Below are 24,259 nucleotides of genomic sequence, written 5' to 3' on the forward strand. Positions count from 1 at the left end.
TGAACAGTCTCTGGATTATGGCGAGGTGAAAGAAAAAAGTCAGTTTCGCTCACCACCGGATGCTGCTGCTCCGAACAGGAAACGCGGTGGCGGCGTGAACCTCGCCTACTCTTAGATGTAGTAGCAGGCGCGGCGAGCGACAGAGCCTCCATCGAGGCGAGATGGGAGGCAGATTTGCGGCGCCCTGGCGACGTGGAAAGTGCGATGAATGGGGCAGGCGGTGGGTGAGCGAGGAGCGGAGTGGCGAGAGAGGGAGCGGCCGAAGCGTGGCGAGAGACACCCACTCTCTGAGGCGAATACTCCGGTACAGGTGAGGCAGCAGATGGGAAAACGCCATTTGAACTGAAGAAGCTTCTCGGATGAGAGGTGAAACGTCTTCAATAACTTAAAGAAGTCCAGACGCTTTTCTTTGCAAGCTCGTTTGAATAATCTGACTAATGACACAAGCTGACATGTAGATGGGCTCAGCGGGTAACACAGCCCTTTGTGTGGTATAGATGGCCTCAGAGAAAGGACAGGCCCTGGTGTGCTTTAGATGGCTTAGTCAGCAGCACAGGCCTTGGTGAAATGTACATGGCCTCATCCGGCAGCACGGGCCCTGGTGTAACGTTGGTGGCCTCCGTCAGCAGGACAGACCCTGGTGAGGCTCTGTTTACTATTTGCTGGAAGCCCAGGTCCTGGTGTAATTAAAATGGCCTCAGCAAGCAGGAAAGTCCCTGGTGTAATGTAGATAACCTCAACCAGGAGCACAGACAGTGGTTAGCTTTAGATGACCTCATCCAGCAGCACAGGCCCTGGTTAAATGTGGATGGCCTCATCCAGCGTGCAGTAAAGGCTCTGGTGTGGTGTAGATTGCCTCAGCCAACAGCCCAGGTCCTGGTGTACTGAAGATGGCCTAAGCATGCAGCACAAGCCCCCTTGTAAAGTAGCCCCCATCACTGGCTGGTGATGTTGCTGACATCACCAGCCAGTGTGGAGGAGAGGAGGCTTGACGACATCACCAGCCAGGGCAGAGGAGAGTGGTTTCCTGACATCAGGGTAAAGGAAAATTCGCTTGCTGAACTCATCAGCCAGGCCAGAACCGAAATCACCAGCCAGGGCAGAGGAGAGTAAATTACTGACATCACAAGCTACGACAGAGGAGAGTTGATGGCTTACATCTCTAACCAGGGCAGAGAGGAGGAGGCTTGCTGACATCACCAAATAGGGCAGAAGAGAGTGGCTTGCTGACCAGTCAGGAGGAACTGAAAACATCAGAAAGGGCAGAGGAAAGTGGCTTGCTTACATTACCTGTGAGACTAGCGCTGAAATCACCGGCTAAACATGCCTCTACTGCTCTGATTGCGTAGGGGCTCAGAGAAAACTATAGATGGTAACAGATGACTAATATGTGACATTGTCTACCAGCATCACTTTGCAGTCATCCTATAGACTACCATTTTAGTAGCTTAGAGACATTCCCTCGTACCACCATTCTGCAATTCAGTTCAGTTTAGTTCAGTTCAATTTTATTTCTATTTCGCCATATCACTACCGCAGTTGCCTCGAGAGTCTTTATTTTGTAAGGTAAAGACTACAACAATCTGCAGGCTCCTCTTTACTTCACATTCCACCTCTATAGGACTACGAACGTGTGTAAATGTTGGATAGATAGCACTTACTTAGAAAAAAACATTTTTAAAAAGTGCTTGGGCAGATTGTATAAAGTGCTTTGTGAAGAGAAAAGGGTTTACAAGAGCCAGTACATTAATCACCTGAGTGCACAGTGAATCTACCTCCGGTGCTCCTGGCCTTACTTCTCTTCAACCTGGCTTCATCCACATACATTATATCTACCTTCCTTCTCTCCTTCATATCAACCAGCTCTCATAGTCTCCACTTTTAAAATCCCTAGTCTCACCTCCAAAGTCCATGTCTCACTGCTTCTGAACCACCTTTCCCTTCTTTGTTTTATTTTGGCGAGCAGTAGCACAGTTTCCTCCAGGACATTTTTGGCCAGCAGCACTGGAGGGTAGCCATTGTTAACCCATGCCCTGAACTATCTGCTATGGACATGTCATTCTAGATAATTCATGTTTAATATAGCAAAGATTTTATGCCAGATACTCTTCCTGATGCAACACCCGTGGCTTGGTTAAATGTGAATCAGAAATTGCATACACCTAATGATAATCAAATGTGCATCACAAATACTAAAAATCTGCTCATTCAAGTTTCAAGCAAATATTTATCCAAGCCTTTTTATGTTTTATAATCAAAACCACACGCAGGTGTGCTTGTTTGAAACTATTTACTCACACTCATAGTAGCATTGTGTGGGCCACACCTTATTTTGCCTGCAGTCCTTTAAATGCAGTACACTGACTAGCACAGTGTTTGTATGTCTTAGGTTGTATGAACTTAGAACTAAGTAACCGTATTGTTTGTTTATCCAGTTTATATTCTCGCTAAGAAAAAGTGAAGCTGGAAATATGTTTCTGAGGATGTCTCATCTGACTGCTTTTTAATTTATAGTGGGATGCAACCAAGTTACTTTGAAACATATTTCAGCAGTTGACTCTGATTTGTACGGATATGAATTTCCTAAAGCTGTCAGGTAAGAGACATTGCTTTCCAAATACATGTTTATTAGATATGTTGGACTTTAAGATTTTTGTTTTTGAAATATGCAGTTTCACTTGAAGAGTTTGTCATGTTAGCTGCAGAGATATACACTCTGTTCAGAAAGTATTTTTAGTGAAAATACCATGTGTAGCTGTCATATACATACATATACATATATACATCTCTCTCTCTCTCTCTCTCTCTCTATATATATATATATATATATATATATATATACATATATATATATATATATATATATATATATATATGTATATATATATATATATATATATATATACATATGTGTGTATATATATATATGTATATATATATATATGTATTAGGGGTGCAACAATACACAAAATTCATGGTTCAGTTCGGTTCGATACTTTGGTGTCACGGTTTGATATTCTTTCAATACAAAAAAAAGTTCATGCCATTTATTAAAATTATAAATATATATTTTAACTCAGAAGTACAGTTTTTAAATTTAATGTTGCTGAAACAACAAAATAATAAATCTAAGATCGAGAAATCACTCATCTTTGGAAAAGAGAGTTTATTACAGAGAAATGTCTCTTTCCAAAATAAAAGCTATACTATATGATTCTTCTGGGCTATATTCTCAGCAGCATATTAAACATATCAGGTCCCCACAAGGAGAATCAGGTGCTAACGGCTGTCTAAATGACTCGGGTAAAGTTTGTAGCATGCGTGCTTGTTGTTTTTGTCTGCTTCCACTTGTCTTTGCACCAGGATGATGTCGGCGTAAATGTGCAGTCATATTCGTTGTGTTCCCACTAGTGCTGTCAGCGTTAATCTCGTTAAAATGACATTAACGCCATAACGTGGCAAATCTCCGTTAACGAGTTACCGCGGATTGCCCCGTGTGTGGGGCTGGACGGCGTCAACACGTTAACGAGCTAACTGCGCTAACGCACTAGTTCCCACCAATTGAGCATTGCGTGGCACATCCAACATACTGTTTTACTTTTGTCCATGACGCGCTTACCTTCAGGGTCATACTTCACATGAAAACCAAAATAGTTCCAAACGCCAGATCTGAATGAGGGTGGGGGAGGTTCAGTTTCGGGTAGCGTTGAGGCAGTAGCCATGTTGCAACGAGCTTAGCTTCTGTCTTGCTAGCTTGCGCTGCGCTCAGTGGATCTGCGCTCAACGGTGCAGCCTAGGCGGAGTAGTCGAACGCAGATCCACTGAGCGCTCAACACAAAATTTTGTATTGTTCGATACATATATGTACCGAACCGAAAGCACTGTATCGAACGGTTCAATATCGATACGAGTATTGTTGCACCCCTAATAAATATATATATATATCTATATCTACACACACACACACACACACACACACACACACACACACACACACACACAGTTTCAGTCAGTTATATGTACAATCTTTACTTATTTTAAAGTTGAAGCTTTGTGGAGGGAATGGAAAAACGAAAGTCCTCCAGGGATCATCTTCCATATTGTGATTTCAGACAGGGACTTTGGTGAAACAGCTAGCACGGACAAACCAAAGCGGAGCTCAGAATTTAGTGAAAGAAAACTGGCACCAGCTGACTTCAGTGGCATCTACAGCAATGGTGAGAACACAGATTCGTACAGGTCTGGTCTTTATCATCACAGGAAGAGCAAGTGAAGATTCCAGTTAGCAACATTTTAATAAATAAATGATGGGTGGTGCTGTCACTTGGTGTTGGCTCTCTCTGCTGTACAGTCTCATTTACTCTTTCTGTTACATCTCTCAGTGGTGTAGCCCATTTAATAAAAAATGTTTAGATAATGTCCTATTACACAAATCTGGCTAAATTTATTAAATCCCCTGCAAAATAATTGTCCATGGTTGAGACCAGAAGGCAGAGTTGCAGTCTTACACGCCTCTCTGCAGCTTCTCTCCTCCTGTTATACTCCCAAAACCCCATTCCTATAAAGACTGTGTTTGACCATTAAAAACAAACCAAATATCATCAAACATTTATTTCAACATTAAAGAAATAACAAAGAAAGTAGAATATGATTTAATAATTCATCAATATATTGATTTATTCTGCATTACAGAAACCTGGTTACAGCAGAAGGATTATATTATTTGACATGAATCAACACCCCAAGTCATACTAACTGTTAGAATCCTCGAAGTGCAGGCAGAGGAGGAAAAGTGTAAACAACTTTATTAATCAATCATAAAGACCCAGACATATGGAGAGAAATTTACCTCAAAAGTGTTATGAATTCATACAATATGAACATAAACAAAGATTTATCAATCTGTACTGTGATTTGTGTGTAATTTTTGAGGACTCGCATATGCATGCTCAAATCCACGCACAAATACACAGATATGTGACAACGTGTTTGACCACAACTATAATAAATAGTGATCATTTACACACAAATGATTAAGTTCTGCTTTACTTCAGGAGGCCCAGATACCCCAGGTTTACACTGGGACAGGAACACGGCCTACATTTGTGTATCTGTGTGAAGTTGACAGTGTGATATTTCTCTCAAAACCCCACATGGACATTCGATGTGATCTGTGTGTTCTGTGAAGTTTTTATTTATCATTCACCTGGTCCTTATACAGAGTTTCTGTCTAATTTCTCAAACTTATATTGTACTGATGTAGTGCATTCAGTGATTTAGTACATCTACTGTATGTAGATACTGAAAATGACATCCTCAACATGGCATTTAATCTATCACTACTCAACTGGCTCTCTTAAAATGTTAAAGAACCCACTTACTACTTTAATCATACTCTGGATCTTATTCTCACATATGGCATAGAAAGTGAACATTTCTAAGTATTTACTGAAACCCCGTTTTGTCTGATGATTTCTTTGGTTTTCATTGGAAGGTTGGTGGTTTGATCTTTGGCTGGTGCAGTCATCATGCCAAATATCCTTGGGCAATATACTAACCCAAGTTGCATCCACCAAAGTGTGAATGTGTGTTAATGTTAGATAGAAAACACTTAAAAGCATAGAAAAATGTGTTTGAATGAATAGGTGAGTGAGGCCAGTTATGTAAAGCAAATTGTGTAAAGTAGGTAAAATACTCGATTTAACACAGTGCAGAGCAGCTACCTGAACACTGCTCGGACAGAGGCCAATTATCTTTTTTAACAGTATTAGATCTTCACATCATACAACTCTGGATACTGTGGCTCCTCTGATAAAGAAAGCATCAATTCAGATGCTTTCTTCCCTGGTAAAACTCTCAAATGCACATGCAGTCTGTTAGTAAGATGGCACCAGTGGGGATGGCTGCCATCACTCGATGTTCTCCTCAGTTTTGCATTTTTCTCGTGTAGCGCTATTTTTTTTAGCATGCAATGCACTGGTCACCTATGACAGATACTCTTTTAGATGTCCTCAAATATTCACAATCAGGAACCACACCAATTGACTGTACGTGGGTATGGAAAAACCGCCGGAGGAAAGGGTTGAAAAGACCTCGAGTCCTGGTCAAACTGAGGAACAGACAACAGCATTCCCCACTTCCCAGCATTCTTCTAGCTAACGCCAAGCTAGACGAACTACGTCCTGTTAAGGACTGTAATGTCTTTAATTTTACAGAGACATGGGTGGATCCCATTGACCATTGTTCCAATGGACCTTTCTGTTCTTTCAATAACCGTTAGGACTGTACAAAGTTGGGTAAGTGCAGGGGAATTGATGTGTGCATAAAACAGTGGTGTGTGGATGTACAAGCAGTTTCATAAGGGTTCTCTCCTGATCATGAACACCTCGTCTCACCGTTTTATCTGCCCAGAGAGTTTACAGCGGTGTTCTGCACCACTGCTTGCATTGCCCCTCCACACCATGATACCATGCTGCTGACGTAGTGGCAGATGTCTTCACAGACATCTTTAACCTCTCCCTGCTGGTGTCTGTAGTCCCCTCATGCTTCAAGAATAACATTATCATCCCTGTTCTGAAGAAACCCAGTGTGAGCTCCCTCAATCATGATTGCCCAGTAGCACTCACCTCCATGGTTATAAACATACAGTCAAAGCTCATATCACATATTCACTGCCTGCTACACTTGACCCTTTTTAGGTTGCCTACAGGCCAGATAGATCCACAGATTATACAACAGTGCTGGCTCTGCACACCATTTCCTACCTGGACCATAAGAACAGTGGACTCATCTCTGTGCTTGTCCTGCTAGACCTCAGCGCAGCGTTCGATACTGTCGACCATAATATCCTATTAGAGCAATTAGAGCACGCTGTAGGTATTACAGGTACTGCACTGCAGTGGTTTGTATCATATCTATCTAATAGACTCCAATTTGTTAATGTAAATGGAGAGTCCTCTTCACACACTAAGATTAATGATTGGACCAGTTCTGTTTAATGCTCGTTTTGCACTAGAGGTGTCAAACTAATTTTACATCACAGGCCACATACTGCCCACTTTGATCTTTAGTGGCCTGAACCAGTGAAACTCCTCTTTCTGTCAGTGTAAAGAAGTTACATTTGAACTGTTTTTCTGCATAATAAAAAAAAAGTTGCTGTGACAAAGAAGAAATCTGTCAGCAAGACTTTGAACTTCAATAAATAAATCTGTAAAATTACAGAAAAGTTTCTGGTAGCTCATTGCCCAGACTGCCCTTTTCTTAACTGTAGTCATAAAAAAAGGAAATTTCTATAATAGTAAGTGAAACCTTTCTGCCATTTCATTGTTTATGGCTTAGTTACTTAGTGTTTTATGAACGGCCATAAGGGAGGTTTTTATCATTAGGAAAAGCTGTAAAACTTGTAAAAATACAGTCAAAAGTCCAAAGTTTCTGTTGGTGCTTATTTGTGGTGAGCAGCAGATCAAACAAGTTAACAATTATAAACGGCTTCAAACACACATTCAGGCCTGTGAGACTCATTTAGACACTCAGACAATGAGCCATGGCTCAGTCTGAAACCTGAAGCCTTTTGTCCTCCACGGTGGAAAATGGCTGAAGATAAAAATGGGTATCACTTTAGCCAGCTCCTAATTTGATAAATTCTGCACTTAGGTTTGCAGTCTCCAACGTCATTGAAATTCGTTTCTTTACTTTTTCCCAACACGCTTCCATTTAAATCTGACTCCCCCGTCTCTCTGTGTAGCTGTCTTCAAAATGTCTGCCCCCCTTTCTTTTACATAATGGTATGATCCCATCTATATTTGTATTGGCCACATGGTGTGCCCATCAAAATAAAGTCCGGCTCCTGTCTGCATGAATATGGCTCCCAAATACCAATAAAAATCATATTTTGCATGTGTTGGGTTGTATGGAAGCCCCAAACGCAATTTCATTGTTCTTGACAATGACAATAAAATAAATACTATATAATTGTGGAAATTTTTCCATTTAAATAAAGCCTGCAGACGAGCGGTGAGCGGTAGCTAACATTCTTTGATCCAAACACACAAAGAACAGACAACCAAGCTTGATGAAGTCCCTGCATGACCGCGGGACAGACGGTCAGCAGAGTCTCACTGAGCCCAGCGTGGCTCTCAGTTAAATACCTTCTTCAGGAACAAAAGGCAGTACACAGCTGTTTCACACCTTAAGGTTCACACTCCCTTGCTACCTACCAGAGTCCTCAAAGAGACAAAAGACTGGTCCTCTGGAGTTCCTGTTTCCCCCAACATCCTTTCTACACCCCCTACCATTTGTCTTACGTATGAGTGTCAGACATGTTAAAATCCAGTGGCACCAAGGCATTACAATAACGTGATTAATACATAAGTGAAAGAAATTCCTATACAATCGGTTGGTTACAAGTATAGCGCTTCAACATGCAACAAGAAGAAATGGGAGTGAGACAAAATATTTTCTGAGCATGTAATTTATTGAAAACAACATTTATACTTAAACTACAGCTTTTTGTTTATGATTTGTTGTTCAGTTATTAACTCATGTGCTGTAACAGTCTACACTACCTTCGACTGCACCGGCTACAGGGCCTGTCTAGCTACAGATATTTCAAGGGCACGCAGCTGGGTCTCCAATTCAGTGATCCTGGCCTCCAGAGCTGCCATCTTGTCTCAGAGTGATGCTAAAAAAATATTTTGTGCATTTATTATGTCTAAGCTGGAAGATTGTAATTCATTATCAGCATGTCCTAGTAACTCCCTGAAAAAAGTCTTCAATTTAACCAAACTGCTTCAGCGAGAGTACTGACAGGGACTAGAAGGAGGAAGCATATATTATTTCCATATTAACTTTACAAGGTATTGAATAATCAAACCCCTTCTTATCTTAAAGGCCTCACAGTACCATATCGCCCTAATAGAGCACTTGCTTTTTAGACAGCTGGTTTACTTGTTGTTCCTAGGATATTTAAAAGTGTAATGGGAGGCAGATCCTCCGGCTTTCAAGCCCCACTTCTGTGGAATCAGTTCCTAATTTGGATTCGTGAGACAGACACCCTCTCTACTTTAAGATTAGGATTAAAAACTTTCCTTTTTCAGGCGGCCCTGAGCCAGCACCTAGTTATGCTGGGATAGGCCTAATATACTGGGGGCTTCCCACAACTTGTCCACAAAGATGGACTGTTGTTGTGATTGGGAGTTATAGAAATAAAATTGAATTAAACTGAATTTAATTGATGTCTGACTATTTTCTATAGAATATTTAATCAATTTCTTTTTCTAATGACCCACATTCCATTAACCAAGACTTTTCATACCTATAGTGGTGCTAAGGCATCAAATTGTTTGATTGGAAACACTGGCTTTGGTGCATGCTTCATCTTACAAGTAACAAATAGTATTTAGGCACCTGACATTTATGAAAGGATTGTGTGTGTGTGTGTGTGTGTGTGTGTGTGTGTATGACTGTGTGTGTGTGTGTGTGTCTGTGCGCAGACCTGCTCCCAGCTTCAGGCGGTGAGGAGATGACCAGAGGATTTCTGCAGGAACTGGTTGGCATCTTGTTGGGTTTTATCTGCAAGTCTAATCAGAGGAGCTCTAAGGTACTGTTTCTATTATTACTTTAAACAGTTGTACTTTGATCAAAGTAGCTTTCTCTGTACGTGATTCAGAATACAGCAGTACCCCTATTCACAAGTGCTTGCCAGATCAGGCACATGATTAATTTGCCAAACTTTTTTTTGTTTCTTTTGTCAAATACTCTTCCTGGTGCAACCCTAAAGGGATTGTGTCTTCTCCTGGAATACAACTCGTGATCTTTCCCTTGATAGACTAATATGTAAACTAGGGCTGAACAGTTTTAGAAATGATCTAATTATGATTTCAATTCAATTCATGATATTCTTCAAATTAAGCTTCAGCACAAAATTCACAATGTACAGTAAGATTTACAAACATCACAGAAGATGACATCATACCATCAGAGCATTAAAAGCTATTAATATGATGTAAGGATGAAAACTAAAGGTAAGAAGTGCTTTCAAATGTATTTATTAACAAGAAACATGCATGTGCATTCTTACTCTACATTTTTCAGCTCTGTTACCACTTTTTCTTTACACTCTGCATATAGCTGTGGGATGACAACCTGGCTGAAGTAGATGCGGGAGGGTATCATATATCTTCTGTCCAACATGCAAAGGAGGTTTTTAAATCTGTATTTAGTGACCGTGTTAACAAACACCATGTCCCTGACAATGTAATATGTTATGGCCTGATATCTTTTGCTGCTCTCATCAAACAGAGTTCAGCTGTCAAAAGATGCAGTAATTTGCTACAATGAACCTGAGCGCCACTTTCACTAGACTTTTCAGCAGACTTTTTTGTCATGCACTCCTCATGCAAATGCCTGTGGTGATTTTTCAAGTGTCAGTATAAGTTGGTTATGTTTCCGCTACATGTTGCAACTTTAATGCAACAGGTGTTGCACAGTACCTGTTTCTGGTGCACATCTGCAGCCTCAAACCCGCAATACTCCCAAATGACCAACATGCTGGTTTTTGAGAGGCCAAACGGACTGCAACTTAAAAAAAACACCAGCAATAAGAAAAACGCTGAAAAAGCACACAGAACACAATGGAAATGGGAAAAATTACAATAGAAATAAGAAAAAACTGATTTCCAAAAGCACAAGGGAAGTGTTTCTGGGAGATAATAACCTGATGGACCTGTTCCAGGAACCCAAAACATGATAGGTGTGTTTTATCATGATTCATATAATACTGATGACCAAAATATGCTAAGAATTGCGATGGGAGACACTTAAGAGAAGTGGAGGATCTATCGGTTTTGTGAGGAAAGAAAAGATGAGAGGTAAGTGTGTTAGCCTAACTATTAGCCTAAAAATCTGTCATTAGTATTATATGAATCATTATAAAGCACACCTACCGTGTTTTGGGTTCCTGCAACTGGTCCGCCGGGTTATTGTCTCCCAGAAACACTTCCCTTGTGCTTTTGGAAATCTGTTTTTTCCTATTCCTATTTCCGTTGTCGTTTTTCCTATTTCCATTGTGTTCTGTGTGCTTTTGCAGCGTTTTTCTTATTGCTGGTGTTTTCTTAAGTTGCAGTCCGTTTGGCCTCTCAGGGCCACCGTAGAAATCTCCTAACTGCGCTTCTGGTTCGGCTGAAGCCATCATCACATGTTCAGATTTCAAAGCGTAAGGGGCCAGCTAGTTTTGATTGGTTAGCGTGACCTGTCCAGTAGCATGCCACTTCTGATTGGTGAGCTTGGCAGGATGGTAGAGAGATGACATGTGTGTGTTAAAAAAAAACATAAAAAAAACTACAGATCCTGGGTCAGTTAGGAGTGCTACAAAAAACGCAGCTTTGGTGATCACGTGATCACTTTGTCTGAAATCGCAATTTTGATCAGAAAACAATAAATCGTTCAGCCTTAGTGTAAACCATTAGTGTCCTAATATTCTTCTTAGTAGTGTAATGCCAGTCTGGAGTCCACTGTGACAACTTTCCAGCAGTGTGTTTGACTGTAAAACATGGACTTTCTGTTTTGCACACTCCTGTTGTCACAAAGTCTGTGAGGAGGTGGAGTCAGGAAGCCAGCAAGGCTCTGCATAACTCCTGACTGGGACACGCTCTGTGATCCAAATGGTGAATATGTCAACAGCATCACAGACTGCATAATTAACCTATATGCATTTCTGTGGGGATCTTCCCAACTAGAACTGTACACTGTTTTCCCAGTAACAAGCACTGGATCAACATTACTTAATTGCCTTTTTCTCACCATTTTTGTAGCAACACACTACAACTACACTACACACTACAACAAACCTGTAGGAATTAGTAGAACCAGCTTTCAAGGCTTAATCAACCTCCACTACTGCAGAACAGCTTTAAATTGTTGACTCACGTTGTTTTCACTGAAAAAGGCCTTTTTGTATAATTCTGAAATGTACATTCTTTTTTGGTTTTGGGTAACCTTACCTTTTTTTTAAACCTCTGGCAGTTCATCACTTACCTTTGTACCATTTCAAGCTATTCATTGGACTTGAACGACTTGAATTGCAATAAATAACTCAAAAAATTGGGGTGTTCTAAAAACCTTTGGCCAGTAGTGTATATACAGTAGTTTTACAGGTTATTCTGTGTTTATAGAATTACTTTAATATCTAAAAAACTAAAATAATAGTCATTAATTTCAAATCACTTTGTCTATTTGTAATATATGTAAAGCACATGTATGCTGTTAATCCTGTTTTTCACTTTTCACTTCTACCTACTGGCAAAAAATGTAATTCTTAATAAAATGATAGAGGAATGAGTCCCCATATTAAAATCCCAGCGAAACTGACATGATTGAAAATGTTTTTATGTATGTGTAGGATTTAAAATGTGTATGATTTTAAAATGTAAAAAATAGTATCTACCATGTAGGTGCTGGACTTCCATCATCCTCATCAGCTAAAGGAGGGACTGGAGGGCTTCAGTCTTGACCTGCCAGTACAACCAGAAACTCTGGAGCAGTTACTAGTGGACTGTAGAGACACCCTCAAATATGGTGTTAGTACAGGTATGGGAAGTACTAAAATATGTTTATTGTGTCAGGTCTGAGTTCTTACCTACAGATGTGTGTTTCTTTTGCAACTTAAAAAACAAAGAAGTTCTGTTCCACTCAACAATGGAGGATTTGTCTCTATGCAAATTACGTTACCTGGATCACTTGAGATTCAGATGTGCTCAGTGTGCCATGCAATCTGCTGAAGTGCTTCTGCAGGTCCTTGTTATTAATACTTAATTGTTTATGTATTTATTTTGAAAAATATAATTGGTTTTTAGCACACTAAACAGCAGTGAATAAGCCTAGTTTTGTCCAAGTGCTCCAGCGAATGTAGAACCAAGTCAGGTTTTGAGTCACAATGTAGAACCATAACTTCTTTATGCAGTCTACATTTTCCTAATGAACCTTGGCTGCAAATATTTGCTTTCCCCACTGATTAGTACAAAGAACCTTTTCTAAAACATTTGATGGCAGGAAGTGCGTTGGAAAATATATTACTTGTACTTTCTGACCTTGTTCTCTGTCATTTGTGGAAAATGCAAGGAACAATTTGTTTTTCAGTGTCTTATGGAGTAGTTTGTGGCATAGCAGCATTATAAATTAACCACAAGCTAAAAGAAAAAACATTTATAAAAAAAACTTTCATATTTTCCAACACTGCCCTTACCTTTAATATCTCAGCTGCCATCACTTTATCAGTGTAAACAGAAGGAGTAATAAAATACTTAATAATATTCACCACTGATGCTGCTTCTATGGCTAAGGAAAATTTCACCATGAGATTTCCTCTTCCAATCAGCACCGTTATCCTCAGTCCTGTGTATGATAGTGACATTGAGTTTTTAAGATCTCACCAGACTAGACTGAAAATGTTTTTGCTTGATTGAAACTCTCTTTATTAGCGAAGCATTCCTGGTCCAAGTTCTCCCGTGTTTTTCGTATACAGCAGATAAAGTAATTATTGAGCATGTCACAAGTTTTCTAAGAAAATATATTCCCACTGCCTCGAAATTCTGACCAGATGTGGGTAACGAGCCAGGGGGGCACGTTTGTCAACAACAAAGTCGTCAATCCTAAATTTGAAATCCAGGTTCAATTTTTCTTCTAATGGAGATGATATGTTTTAACTGAAGAGACTTGCAAGGAGACATGAGTGGAGAAGGTCCAGTAAAAGAAAATTGTGTCTGTAACCCTTGGATCAAAAATGGTCCCTAGGTGAATGGCAAACAAGCATATGGGAATCCCGAGGACACCACTACACCACTCTAATCAACCTTATGCATTTTATCTATGCTGTCTAAAAAATTGCCACTGCATTATTCATCGGGAAACTGAATTTACTTTACCCAACCCACTCACCAAGAGCCAAACATTTAAAAGTCAGAGGCACCTTCGTGGCATGCTGGCAAGTCAGCCACTCCAAACCCAATGCACTCAAGCACACATGCACGCACGCGCACACCCAAGCACAGCTGCCGAAATACTGTAAAATGATGCATGCACCAAAGTTACTCTTTTTATGCCAGTGTTTCCAAACAAACAATCTGATGCCTTAAGAGCACCACTATAGGTATAAAAAGTATTGAATGTGGGTTGTTAGAAAGAAATTGATTAAATATTCTTTAGACAATAGTCAGACATCAAATAAATTCAGTTTCATTCAGTTTTATTTATATAGCCCCAAATCACAACAACACTTGCCTCAAGGTGCGTTATACTGTAAGGTGAAGAGCCTAAAAGAATACAGGGAAAACCTCAACAATCATGTGACCCCTCTGAGCACGTCCTTTGGTGACAGTGGGAAGGAAAAAACCCTTTTAATCGGAACTGCTGGTGGAACAAGGCTTCCCTGTTACAGGGAATAATGAAGGACATTTCTGTTACTGTACATCTTTAATCACATTCTTTGTTGTCTTTATTTTATTGGAGATGTATAAATGCACACTAGAAATGTCAAACCTTAGTAGTAAAGTATTATGTATTATTTTATAACACACACACACATGCACTCATAAGCATAAAAACACATATATAAACCCCAAACAGAAAAAAACCACACTATAAAACTATACACTAATTCTTCTTTACTTATGTTTTTCAGGTCATCCACGTTTTTTCAATCAGCTCTCTTCAGGTTTGGATGTGATTGGTGTGGCTGGCGAGTGGTTGACCTCAACAGCCAACACGAACATGTAAGATCTCAAAAAAGTCACATTATACAAAAGTTATACATTGATTTGCATGTCATTGAGAAAAAATATTGAGGGAAATAAGTATTTGATCTCCAATCAAAACATGACTTAGTACTTGGTGGAGAAACCCTTGTTGGGAAACACAGTAGAATACATCTCAGAAAATCCTTTAGGCTTCTTGGCTGCCTAATGGACAGATTTTCTATCCGGTCGTTAAGTCTGACGTCACTAGCCGTGTCGGGGCCTAAACTCCGCTGCAGGTCCATATATCAAACGATCATTATGGCATTACTGAGAGTTGAAAAACTGTCTAAAGTCTTTCATCTTTAATAAAAGGATCAGCGTTCTGCTCTACCAGGTGTAACAATTGAGTTTAACATCCAGGCATCCATGAAAACGGAATTTATGACATTTAACGGAGTTAGAAGTTAGCAGGAAGTTAGCTCGCTAGCTTCCATCTAAATACAATATAGCATGTCCTGACTGCAGGGTTTTGGAAACAAATTCAAACGTACAGCTCTGTTATCACTTCCAACATAAATGAAGACAGAAAACTAAACAGCAGTGACGTTTGTAGGGTTACTGAAGTTTGGCTAGTTGTAGCTAATGATGTGCTACGTGACCGCTAGCGACACAGCTATGTTAGCATAATATAAACAAGCTAACTTTTTTCCCACTGGATAAAAGTTAACGTGAGTGTTCTAGGTGGTCAGGAACAAATGTAATCGCATGGCAGGATGCTGTAAAAGGACCAGACTTCAGCCAGGAGAACAACTGAGATAATCCATCCACAATACGAGGTTAGTCATTCATATACTGCTGCATGGGCTGGGCTGTAGTTACATCCTAAGGTTTTAAAAACTGAGCCTAAATAAATGATTAGCGGTAATAAAAGCCGAGGGAGGTCAACAGTGATCACTGACTGTTTTAGGGGCTTTTTGAGATTAAATAGAAGAAAATACAAAACATTAAACATGTTAACAACACAAAAGCCATATTAAACGCAGACTACTTTAGACCCGGAAGTAGGATTCGTCGCGTCATCACTTAACGACCGGATAGAACTAAGGTGTGTTGTGCGAGTGTTTTAGTGTGAGTGGGTTTATCTATTGCTTTGTTCTTGTACAACGCTTTGGGAAAACTTTTTAAAGTTTTTAAATGTGCTATATAAATAAATTGGATTTGGATTTGGAACTTGTTAAATGTAGAAAGCTGTCTATAAAATCAGTTTGTTCCATTCCAACCTGGGCAATTCTAAAAAATTGTGAAGGAACATCAGTGACAAGCTTATAAACCTGCACAAGGCTGGAATTTGTTATAAGACCATCAATGAAAAGCTTGGTGAGAAGGTGGAAATGGAGGAAATATAAAATTACCTTTGACCTTTGCTTGTTAATGATCTGAAGGCAGCTGGAACCACGCTCACCAAGAACACTATTGGTGACACACTAAGCTGTAATGGATTGAAATCTTGCTGCAACTGCAAGGTCCTCCTGCTCTTGAATAATCAAGACCCTTCTTATCTTAAAGACCTCATAGTACCATATCACCCTAATAGAGCACTTGTACAATCCGGTTGTTCAGTGATGACGCGACGAATCCTACTTCCGGGTCTAAAGTAGTCTGCGTTTAATATGGCTTTTGTGTTGTTAACATGTTTAATGTTATGTATTTTCTTCTATTTGATCTCAAAAAGCTCCTAAAACAGTCAGTGATCACTGTTGACCTCCCTCGGCTTTTATTACCGCTAATCATTTATTTAAGCTCAGTTTTTAAAACCTTAGGATGTAACTACAGCCCAGCCCATGCAGCAGTATATGAATGACTAACCTCGTATTGTGGATGGATTATCTCAGTTGTTCTCCTGGCTGAAGTTTGGTCCTTTTACAGCATCCTGCCATGCGATTACATTTGTTCCTGACCACCGAGAACACTCACGTTAACTTTTATCGAGTGGAAAAAAAGTTAGCTTGTTTATATTATGCTAACATAGCTGTGTCGCTAGCGGTCACGTAGCACATCATTATATACCAGCTAGCTCAACTTCAGTAACCCTACAAACGTCACTGCTGTTTAGTTTTCTGTCTTCATTTATGCTGGAAGTGATAACAGAGCTGTACGTTTTAATTTGTTTCCAAAACCCCGCAGTCAGGACATGCTATATTGTATTTAGATATAAGCTAGCGAGCTAACTTCCTGCTAACTTCTAACTCCGTTAAATGTCATAAATTCCGTTTTCATGGATGCCTGAATGTTAAACTCAATTGTTACACCTGGTAGAGCAGAACGCTGATCATTTTATTAAAGATGAAAGACTTTAGACAGTTTTTCAACTCTCAGTAATGCCATAGTGATCGTTTGATATATGGACCTGCAGCGGAGTTTAGACCCAGACACGGCTAGTGACGTCAGACTTAACAACCGGATAGGAGCCAGAGCCTCCAGCTTTCAGGCCCCTCCTCTGTGATTTGAATTTTTAATTCATTAAATAAATATGGACAATCATTTCAACCAGGAAAAAGAACTGTTTAAAGAAATAATTGAAATTACCATTATGCCGATGAGTGTGTGTAAACCAGGGGTAGGCAACCTTTCTGATGACGAGTGCCATTTAGAATTTCTTCAGAAGTCAGTGTGCCATATGATTGCATTAGCAATCAATTTTATAACGCTCTATATTAACAGTTACAAACTATATAGAAAAACTTTATAGAATTATATTTGTGCACAGATGTTGGCAGCTATCAGCGAATAGTTATCAGCTATTTTGAAACAAAAAAAGACTTTTTATCCATAACAGCAAATGAACTGTACAACAGAAAATGCAAATGCTATTTACGGTCTCCTCACAACAATAATAAGAAAAATAAACTGGGCCAATATGGCATGTTTGTTAATACAGAGACACACATGTTAATGTGATCTCTGGTCTCCCACTCAGAGACACAGGTCTCCGAGTGTCCAGCATTCAGAGGCTACCTGAGGACTCATGTGAGAGAAAATCTGCTCACACAGATATGTAGAGCCAAATACTGTCAATAAGGCCTCTGCAATGTTCTGAAGACAGTTAACTTTGTCAGGTAGTGATGTCCAGCAGGTGAAAATGCAGCTCCATGAACACGCACAGCTATGGATTCCAGCTGCTTCAATGTTATATGTATGATTTCTATACATTTTACGTCAGATAAAAACTTTGGTTGTAAGCTTCAGATAATTATTTAATAAAAGCGAGACATTTTAAATGAGAATAAGAAAGTGTTTCTTTGTGCCCCCCTTTTCCTGTTAATGCCCTACCTGGCCCCCTGGCAAAACTTTGCTAGACCCGCCCCTGCACAGTTACCAGCTGTCAGCTGCTTAGAAAAGGATCCTGGTGTTATTTGTCTCTCAGAAACAGTTCATAACTTCAACTCATTCATGTCACCTAAAAGGTAAACCTGTTTCTCCATCACAGCTCTGATGGTTCAGTAAGGACATCTCCTGGTTTCATCTTCATGTTTCCCTCTCACCACATATCCAAACCGACATCATGACCAGCAGCTTTATAGCTGTGGCTCCAGCAAACATCAGCTGATACTAGAAATTAATATTAAATAAATTCTAACAACAGCTGATCAAGCTTAAACGTGCTGCTGTTGTTTAGCGCGACATCCGCTGGTTTCCTCTTTCTGGAGCAAAGTGGGCGATAAATAAACAAGAGAGAAAAGCCGATCAGCTGATCATTGATCAGTTTCATGATTAAAGTAGCAACAGGAGAGAGAGGGAGAGAGAATGAGAGAAGAAGAGGCAGCTGTGCAGCGTAAACACAGAGTAACTCCAGCTTTGTGTCTTTTTCCATTCTAGCTGAAGTTCGGGACAAACTGTTCTTTTTCAGCTCAACACCAAACGCGTAATATTTTCGCTCAATACGAGACGATTCCATCTTTTTACGGGACGGTTGGCAACTCTACTAACTAACCTTATGAATAAAATAAATTTCACTATCAGTAACATCATAGCACCCACCCAGCTGTATAGAAACTCCGTCATGCTAGCTAGCACGCAGCACGAGTTATTGTAACTGACTGTAAAAAGTCAGCACAACGAAAACAAACTCCACCTAAACTTGGTTTATATCTGACCCAGATAGACTGCAGGTCATAACTTCTTACCTGAAGTTCAGTTCACCTGACACTCGGACCTGCGGCTGCCTCGGGTCTCTGCTCCTGCCTCCCCTTTCTCTCATCCACCTGCTGGCCTCCACCACTTGCTAATGTTACTGAATCTGAGGAAGCACCGCCATAGCCACCACCAAACAACTGAGTTATTTTTACACACTGACCAGCATCTGGCCAATCCACCACCTTTCATTGTTTATACCGTTACAAAGAAAAAAAAAAGTCACCGGGCCACCGAGCAAATGCCCGGTATGCCCGATGGCCAGTCCAGCTATGGTCGTGCCATCAGTTAACCCTTCGCGTGCCAGCTGTGGCATGCGTGCCTAGGGTTGCCGACCCCTGGTGTAAACTTACATATTAATGTATGTATAGTCAAAAAAAATGGATGAACACTTTGAAAATGCATACTCTTGCCACAGAAGGCATATGAGGCATTGTTGTGCACCATGAGGAACCCAGGACCCACTGCACCAGCGTAGGCTCTGACAATCCAAGGATTTCTTTCTGATACCTAATGGCAGTCAGGGTGCTGTTGTATTCATGTATCCACCTTGAGGAATCACCAGTAAAACACTTCTTTCTTCAATTATTATTTATTAAGACATAGACATAGAATGATTAAATATTATCATGTGCATGAATCTCTTTTGTTCAGAAAACCACAGGCTGTAAACCAGTTAGCGGAGTTCACAGAGTTTTATATGAGAATGTGCAACTATCTAAAACTGGCTGGGAGATGCTGCTTGTTTTACAGGCTTTATTTGTAATAGAATTACATTTCTATGTAATTCTAGAATGTACATTTCTTTACCAGGTTCACATATGAAGTTTCGCCTGTTTTCCTCCTCATTGAGGAGGCTCTGCTGAAAAAAATGCGAAGCATTGTGGGGTGGGCTGATGATGAGGGTGACGGACTCTTCTGTCCAGGTAAAAAAAAGATATGACAAAAATCTGCTTCAAGTAGTTAAAAGTAAACACCTTTAGATATGGATAACTGACTAATTAAAAAAAAAAACCTGAACCTTTGACCTCTATGAATGATAAAGCTATTTTTTTTATATATTATGGTCATTTTATGCACTAAGGGGAATTTTTACTGCCATGGATTTTGTCAAAATGCATGCACACCATGATTTACACTCTTTACAAATCAGTACAAAATTGATTTGACTTTGAGTTTAGATTGAGTAAATTGAGTTTAGAGTATCAGTAGTTAAAGAAAGGTATACAATGGACTAACTTTCTACTTGCATTCTATTTTCTATAGGAGGCACGATATCCAATCTGTACAGCATCCTCTTGGCCAGGTATCACTTCTACCCAGAGGTGAAGACCAGAGGGATGGGAGCTCTGCCTCGGCTGGCCATGTTCACGTCAGAACATGTAATCATAACTCGCACACTCTTTCAATCTATGGGCGTAAGCCCTGCAGCTCCACATGAAAGTGGCATTATTTTGACTTCTTGCATTGTTTCTGGTCTAACATGTCTGATGTTCATTTTTGCGTTTAATAAGACCTCCAAAAGAAGTTACAGTACTTCAGTCCAATTACAATCCAAGTTTAAAGCCCCCCCCCCCATTTCTTTGTATTTTGCTAGGAAAGTTGGAAATAGGTTCAGTGAAGCATGTGCAAACATAAAGGGAAATATATATGTAAAATGATATAAGAAAAACCAGAGTTTCTACAATTCTAAAAACTAAAAAAGAATATCACTATTTTTTATGAGTACCTTTATTTTTCAGCACAGCCTGAACAGGAAGGCATTCTTCAGATGTCTTTAAGTAGTCTTCAGAAATCCATTCAAAGGTCTACTTTTAATATTCTCCGTCTTTTGTTCTGTTCTCTGTCAAGATGATCCCAAACTGCTTCAAAAATAAGATCAGGGTTATTGGGAAGCCTGCTCATCACTGATAGTCTTCCCATTGTGTGTTTCCAGATATGCTGTTATCATTTGAGATTATTGTTATGTTAAACATGCAGACTGGCTGTCAAGAAGGTGGCTTCTTGGTTCATCTGCTGAACTAGGTGCCCTGTTTGGGCTTGAATGGTACATATGCCAGCATCAAGTGGTGTGATGAACTAACTAAAACTTTGAAAAACTCTCAGAAAGCTGAGCTGCTCAAGATGAGCTCTTTTAAGAATTTCAGGAAAGTTTGGTTCTTTGGAAGCAAAGTGAAAATACATAACTAGGCCAATGAAAAAGAAGGGTGGCACTGGCTCAAAACCTTTGCACTGTGCTGTTTATGGTTGGCTGTTTTTGTCAGTGCAATATCCTAAAATGGCTTGTGTGCAGCACGAGTGAAACACAATTACAGAATAATAAATATAAACGAGCACCTGCAAATGCCTTAATGGAACCACTATGAGCACTTCTTTCAGTTGAATCAAAGGGTTAAGTCTTTTTCTTGATATTGAAGTGAGACAAATACAGATGAAAGGCTTTCTCTCCTTCTATTCAGAGTCATTATTCAATAAAGAAATCTGCAGCTGTGCTGGGCATAGGCACTGAGAATGTGGTTGTGGTGAAATGTGATGAAAGGTGAGTAAGGTGCATGCTAACCACACCTGACATTAACCCGGCCTAATCAAACATGTTTGCTCACCTGTCCCAGTTTGTCTGTATTCATTTATATGTTTTGCTAAAATTGTTCCAATAGGAGAAGATATTTGATATTATGTTTCATAGATATTAAAAGACAAAAGACAATAAAAATATTTTTATAGTGATGTGTGTCATACATTATATTACATAATTTCTTCTGATTCTGATCCACTATATTACAATATATTGCATATATTTGGCATAAATAGATTTGATTTTCATGTGTTATAGATTAATGAAAGGGAATAGCACATTTCTATTTACTGAACATGTATACACTTTTTGTTTAAGAGGGAAAATTATTCCTGCAGCACTTGAGACTTCCATTGCCACAGCTAAAGAAAAGGTATGAATGAAAGGTTTTTTAAAAAATACATCAGTAAAAACAATCCTTGTCAGTACAAATCCCTGCCTCTCTCTAGGGTTTGGTTCCTTTCTATGTGAACGCCACAGCAGGAACTACTGTGTATGGAGCCTTTGATCCCCTTAATGCCATTGCAGACATCTGCGACACACACACACTCTGGATGCACGTTGATGTAAGTGCTCTCTACACCTCTCCCTGCTTTCACACAGAGGACATTATTTACAGTGTAACCTTTGACCTACACCAAAATGTTTTCCTAAAATCAAATGGATTACAGTGCGCATACTTGCTTTCTGTTTTCAGTATCATGTTTGGACTATGTAAATAATTTATGCACCTACTTCAGGAGTAATACAATATACACTCAAACCAGTCTCTCTTTGTGCATAATTGCATATTATTACATTTGAGTTGAGTCTTTCATGCACCAGTTTTATTTTCCGTTTTGTGTGTTTGAGAAAAGAGAATCTGAAATCTAAAATCAGGAAGTACAGATTGCCGAGTGTTGTGTGCACACCACTAGCATCATGCAAATAAATTTGATGTTGTGCAAGTTTTCAAATTACTGCTACTTATAACATTTAAAGTACTTTTTGAGACAGTTTAATTAAATTTTATTTACATAGCCCCAATTCACAACAACATTTATCTGATAAAGCATCCAAATGCGACTTAGAGTCACATTTGACTCATATTCATCTTGCCATAACCAATTTTGTAAGGAAGACTGAATCAATATGTTGATCATTTACTAACAAGGACCTAATATTTGGTAGTCCACAGTCCTGTAATTTACTCTTCCTGCTCCCAAATCTAAATAGTCAATTTTTAAGGGGTGTGTAATAAATTCTAGAAACACATTTGTAGAAACATAGATGGTCTATCTAAAGTGCCTGTGTTCTTTGATTCTGTCCCTCCAGGCAGCTTGGGGTGGAGGCCTGCTGATGTCAGACAGACACAGAATGAAATTGGAGGGCATTGAACGGTAACTATCCAAATATTCCCAGTCAGTTCACACAGCATATTTCCACTGGAACAGCACTATTAAGAGCCAACAAGCAATTTGAGAGCCAGCTCAACAATAAAGCAAAGCAAGGTTTCAAATGACACTGAACATAATGATTAGTTGAACTGAAAAGAAAATAACATACCCACCATGCAGCTTGACCACAGGAAGCATTTCTGTTATATTGCATCGTGTTAGTACAGAACGTTTGAAGTGCATCATTTTTTTTATTATCTAACACACAATGAAACCCCTCCTTTATTAAATGTCCTGCCAGATGGAAAAGCCATCTGTGTTTATCACTGAGCCTCTCTTTGAGGCCCTCCCAAAATTTAATTGAAGGTAAACTCAGTGTGTGTGCATTGCACAAACTGAGAAAAGAAATTTACTGGTAAAGGTAATGTTGTGTATCTAATGTCAAACTTCAAAATAAAAAAAAAGATATTAGCAGATTCAACAAGCTTGTGACAATTTACATCCTATTGCAAGATCTTCTTCATATGTTTTTCACATGTATCCACAAGCAAACACATCTTTTCCAATGCCTCCCGGGGCCAGGGGTGAAAGGGAGAACATCTGGTTTAATTGGCTGTACCACCAAATCTGTTATTTAAATATAGACATGTGTGGTATCCATAGAAACGTCAGAATCTCTGTGCAGGAAGTGTACTTCGATACCAGTTTACAAAAAATCTTTATTTTCTCTCTCTATTGTAAGGTCGACCCACTATTCTGCCTTTTTTGTTTGCTTATTACACACCAGTCTACCGTTGTGTATAGTATTTTTGGCCACTTGTTTTCTTTTTCCCCCAAAAAATGACCTCTGACAAGAAAGCCTAATTTTTGCTATTGAATACCAGATTGCTTCACCGCAGCAGCATTGATCTTTGCATAGGTAATGTCCATATGTTGATTCATTGTTTTCTTCAGTTTTTGATCTACAGTAGCATATTTTCAAGGGAGCTATATGCTATAAAAAGACCAGGCCAAGAAAAATTCCTATATATTTTTCTGTTTTATCCAGTGGCATCTGCTCTGATGCGCACACCTCTGGTTAAGTCTCACAAGTACCAAGATGGTTTTGGCGCCAAGATGGTTTACACACAGTTTGTAATTGAAGAGAACTAGTCAATTATTTTTGGGCAGTTGCAGCTGTGGGGAAAAGATCTCAGAAGAAAAAACAACAACAAACAAACAAAAACAACATCAAATTACAGTAACAACAACCTTGAGTAGAGGCCTATTCCAAGAGACATTCACAACACAAACACAAACTCTAAGTTGATTAACTCATAGATCGGCAACTCTGAGATTTCTGTTCCAGAAGACCTGATCAGAACTCAGTCAACTCATTGAATTAGTTC

The 24,259-nt window shown here is 39.4% G+C and overlaps 1 protein-coding gene across 1 annotated transcript in view; it reads left to right on the forward strand.

Moving 5' to 3' along the window:
* The first annotated feature begins 2,574 nt into the window (after positions 1–2,574).
* The window catches only part of gad3 (glutamate decarboxylase 3), a 34,026-nt gene continuing 12,341 nt past the window's right edge, over positions 2,575–24,259 (forward strand). Inside the window, exons 1-11 of the mRNA XM_085378864.1 lie at positions 2,575–2,596; positions 4,113–4,217; positions 9,492–9,598; positions 12,450–12,585; positions 14,675–14,765; positions 19,734–19,846; positions 20,187–20,302; positions 21,380–21,459; positions 21,814–21,868; positions 21,945–22,061; positions 22,810–22,874. Of these exons, the coding sequence (XP_085234990.1) occupies positions 2,575–2,596; positions 4,113–4,217; positions 9,492–9,598; positions 12,450–12,585; positions 14,675–14,765; positions 19,734–19,846; positions 20,187–20,302; positions 21,380–21,459; positions 21,814–21,868; positions 21,945–22,061; positions 22,810–22,874 (1,007 nt within the window). The remainder of the gene's footprint in view (positions 2,597–4,112; positions 4,218–9,491; positions 9,599–12,449; positions 12,586–14,674; positions 14,766–19,733; positions 19,847–20,186; positions 20,303–21,379; positions 21,460–21,813; positions 21,869–21,944; positions 22,062–22,809; positions 22,875–24,259) is intronic.

This window comes from Diplotaxodon limnothrissa, linkage group LG18 (assembly GCF_057381915.1).
Source record: "Diplotaxodon limnothrissa isolate DT_005_m linkage group LG18, D_limnothrissa_male_GT1.1, whole genome shotgun sequence".
NCBI classification, from domain to species: Eukaryota; Metazoa; Chordata; class Actinopteri; order Cichliformes; family Cichlidae; genus Diplotaxodon; species Diplotaxodon limnothrissa.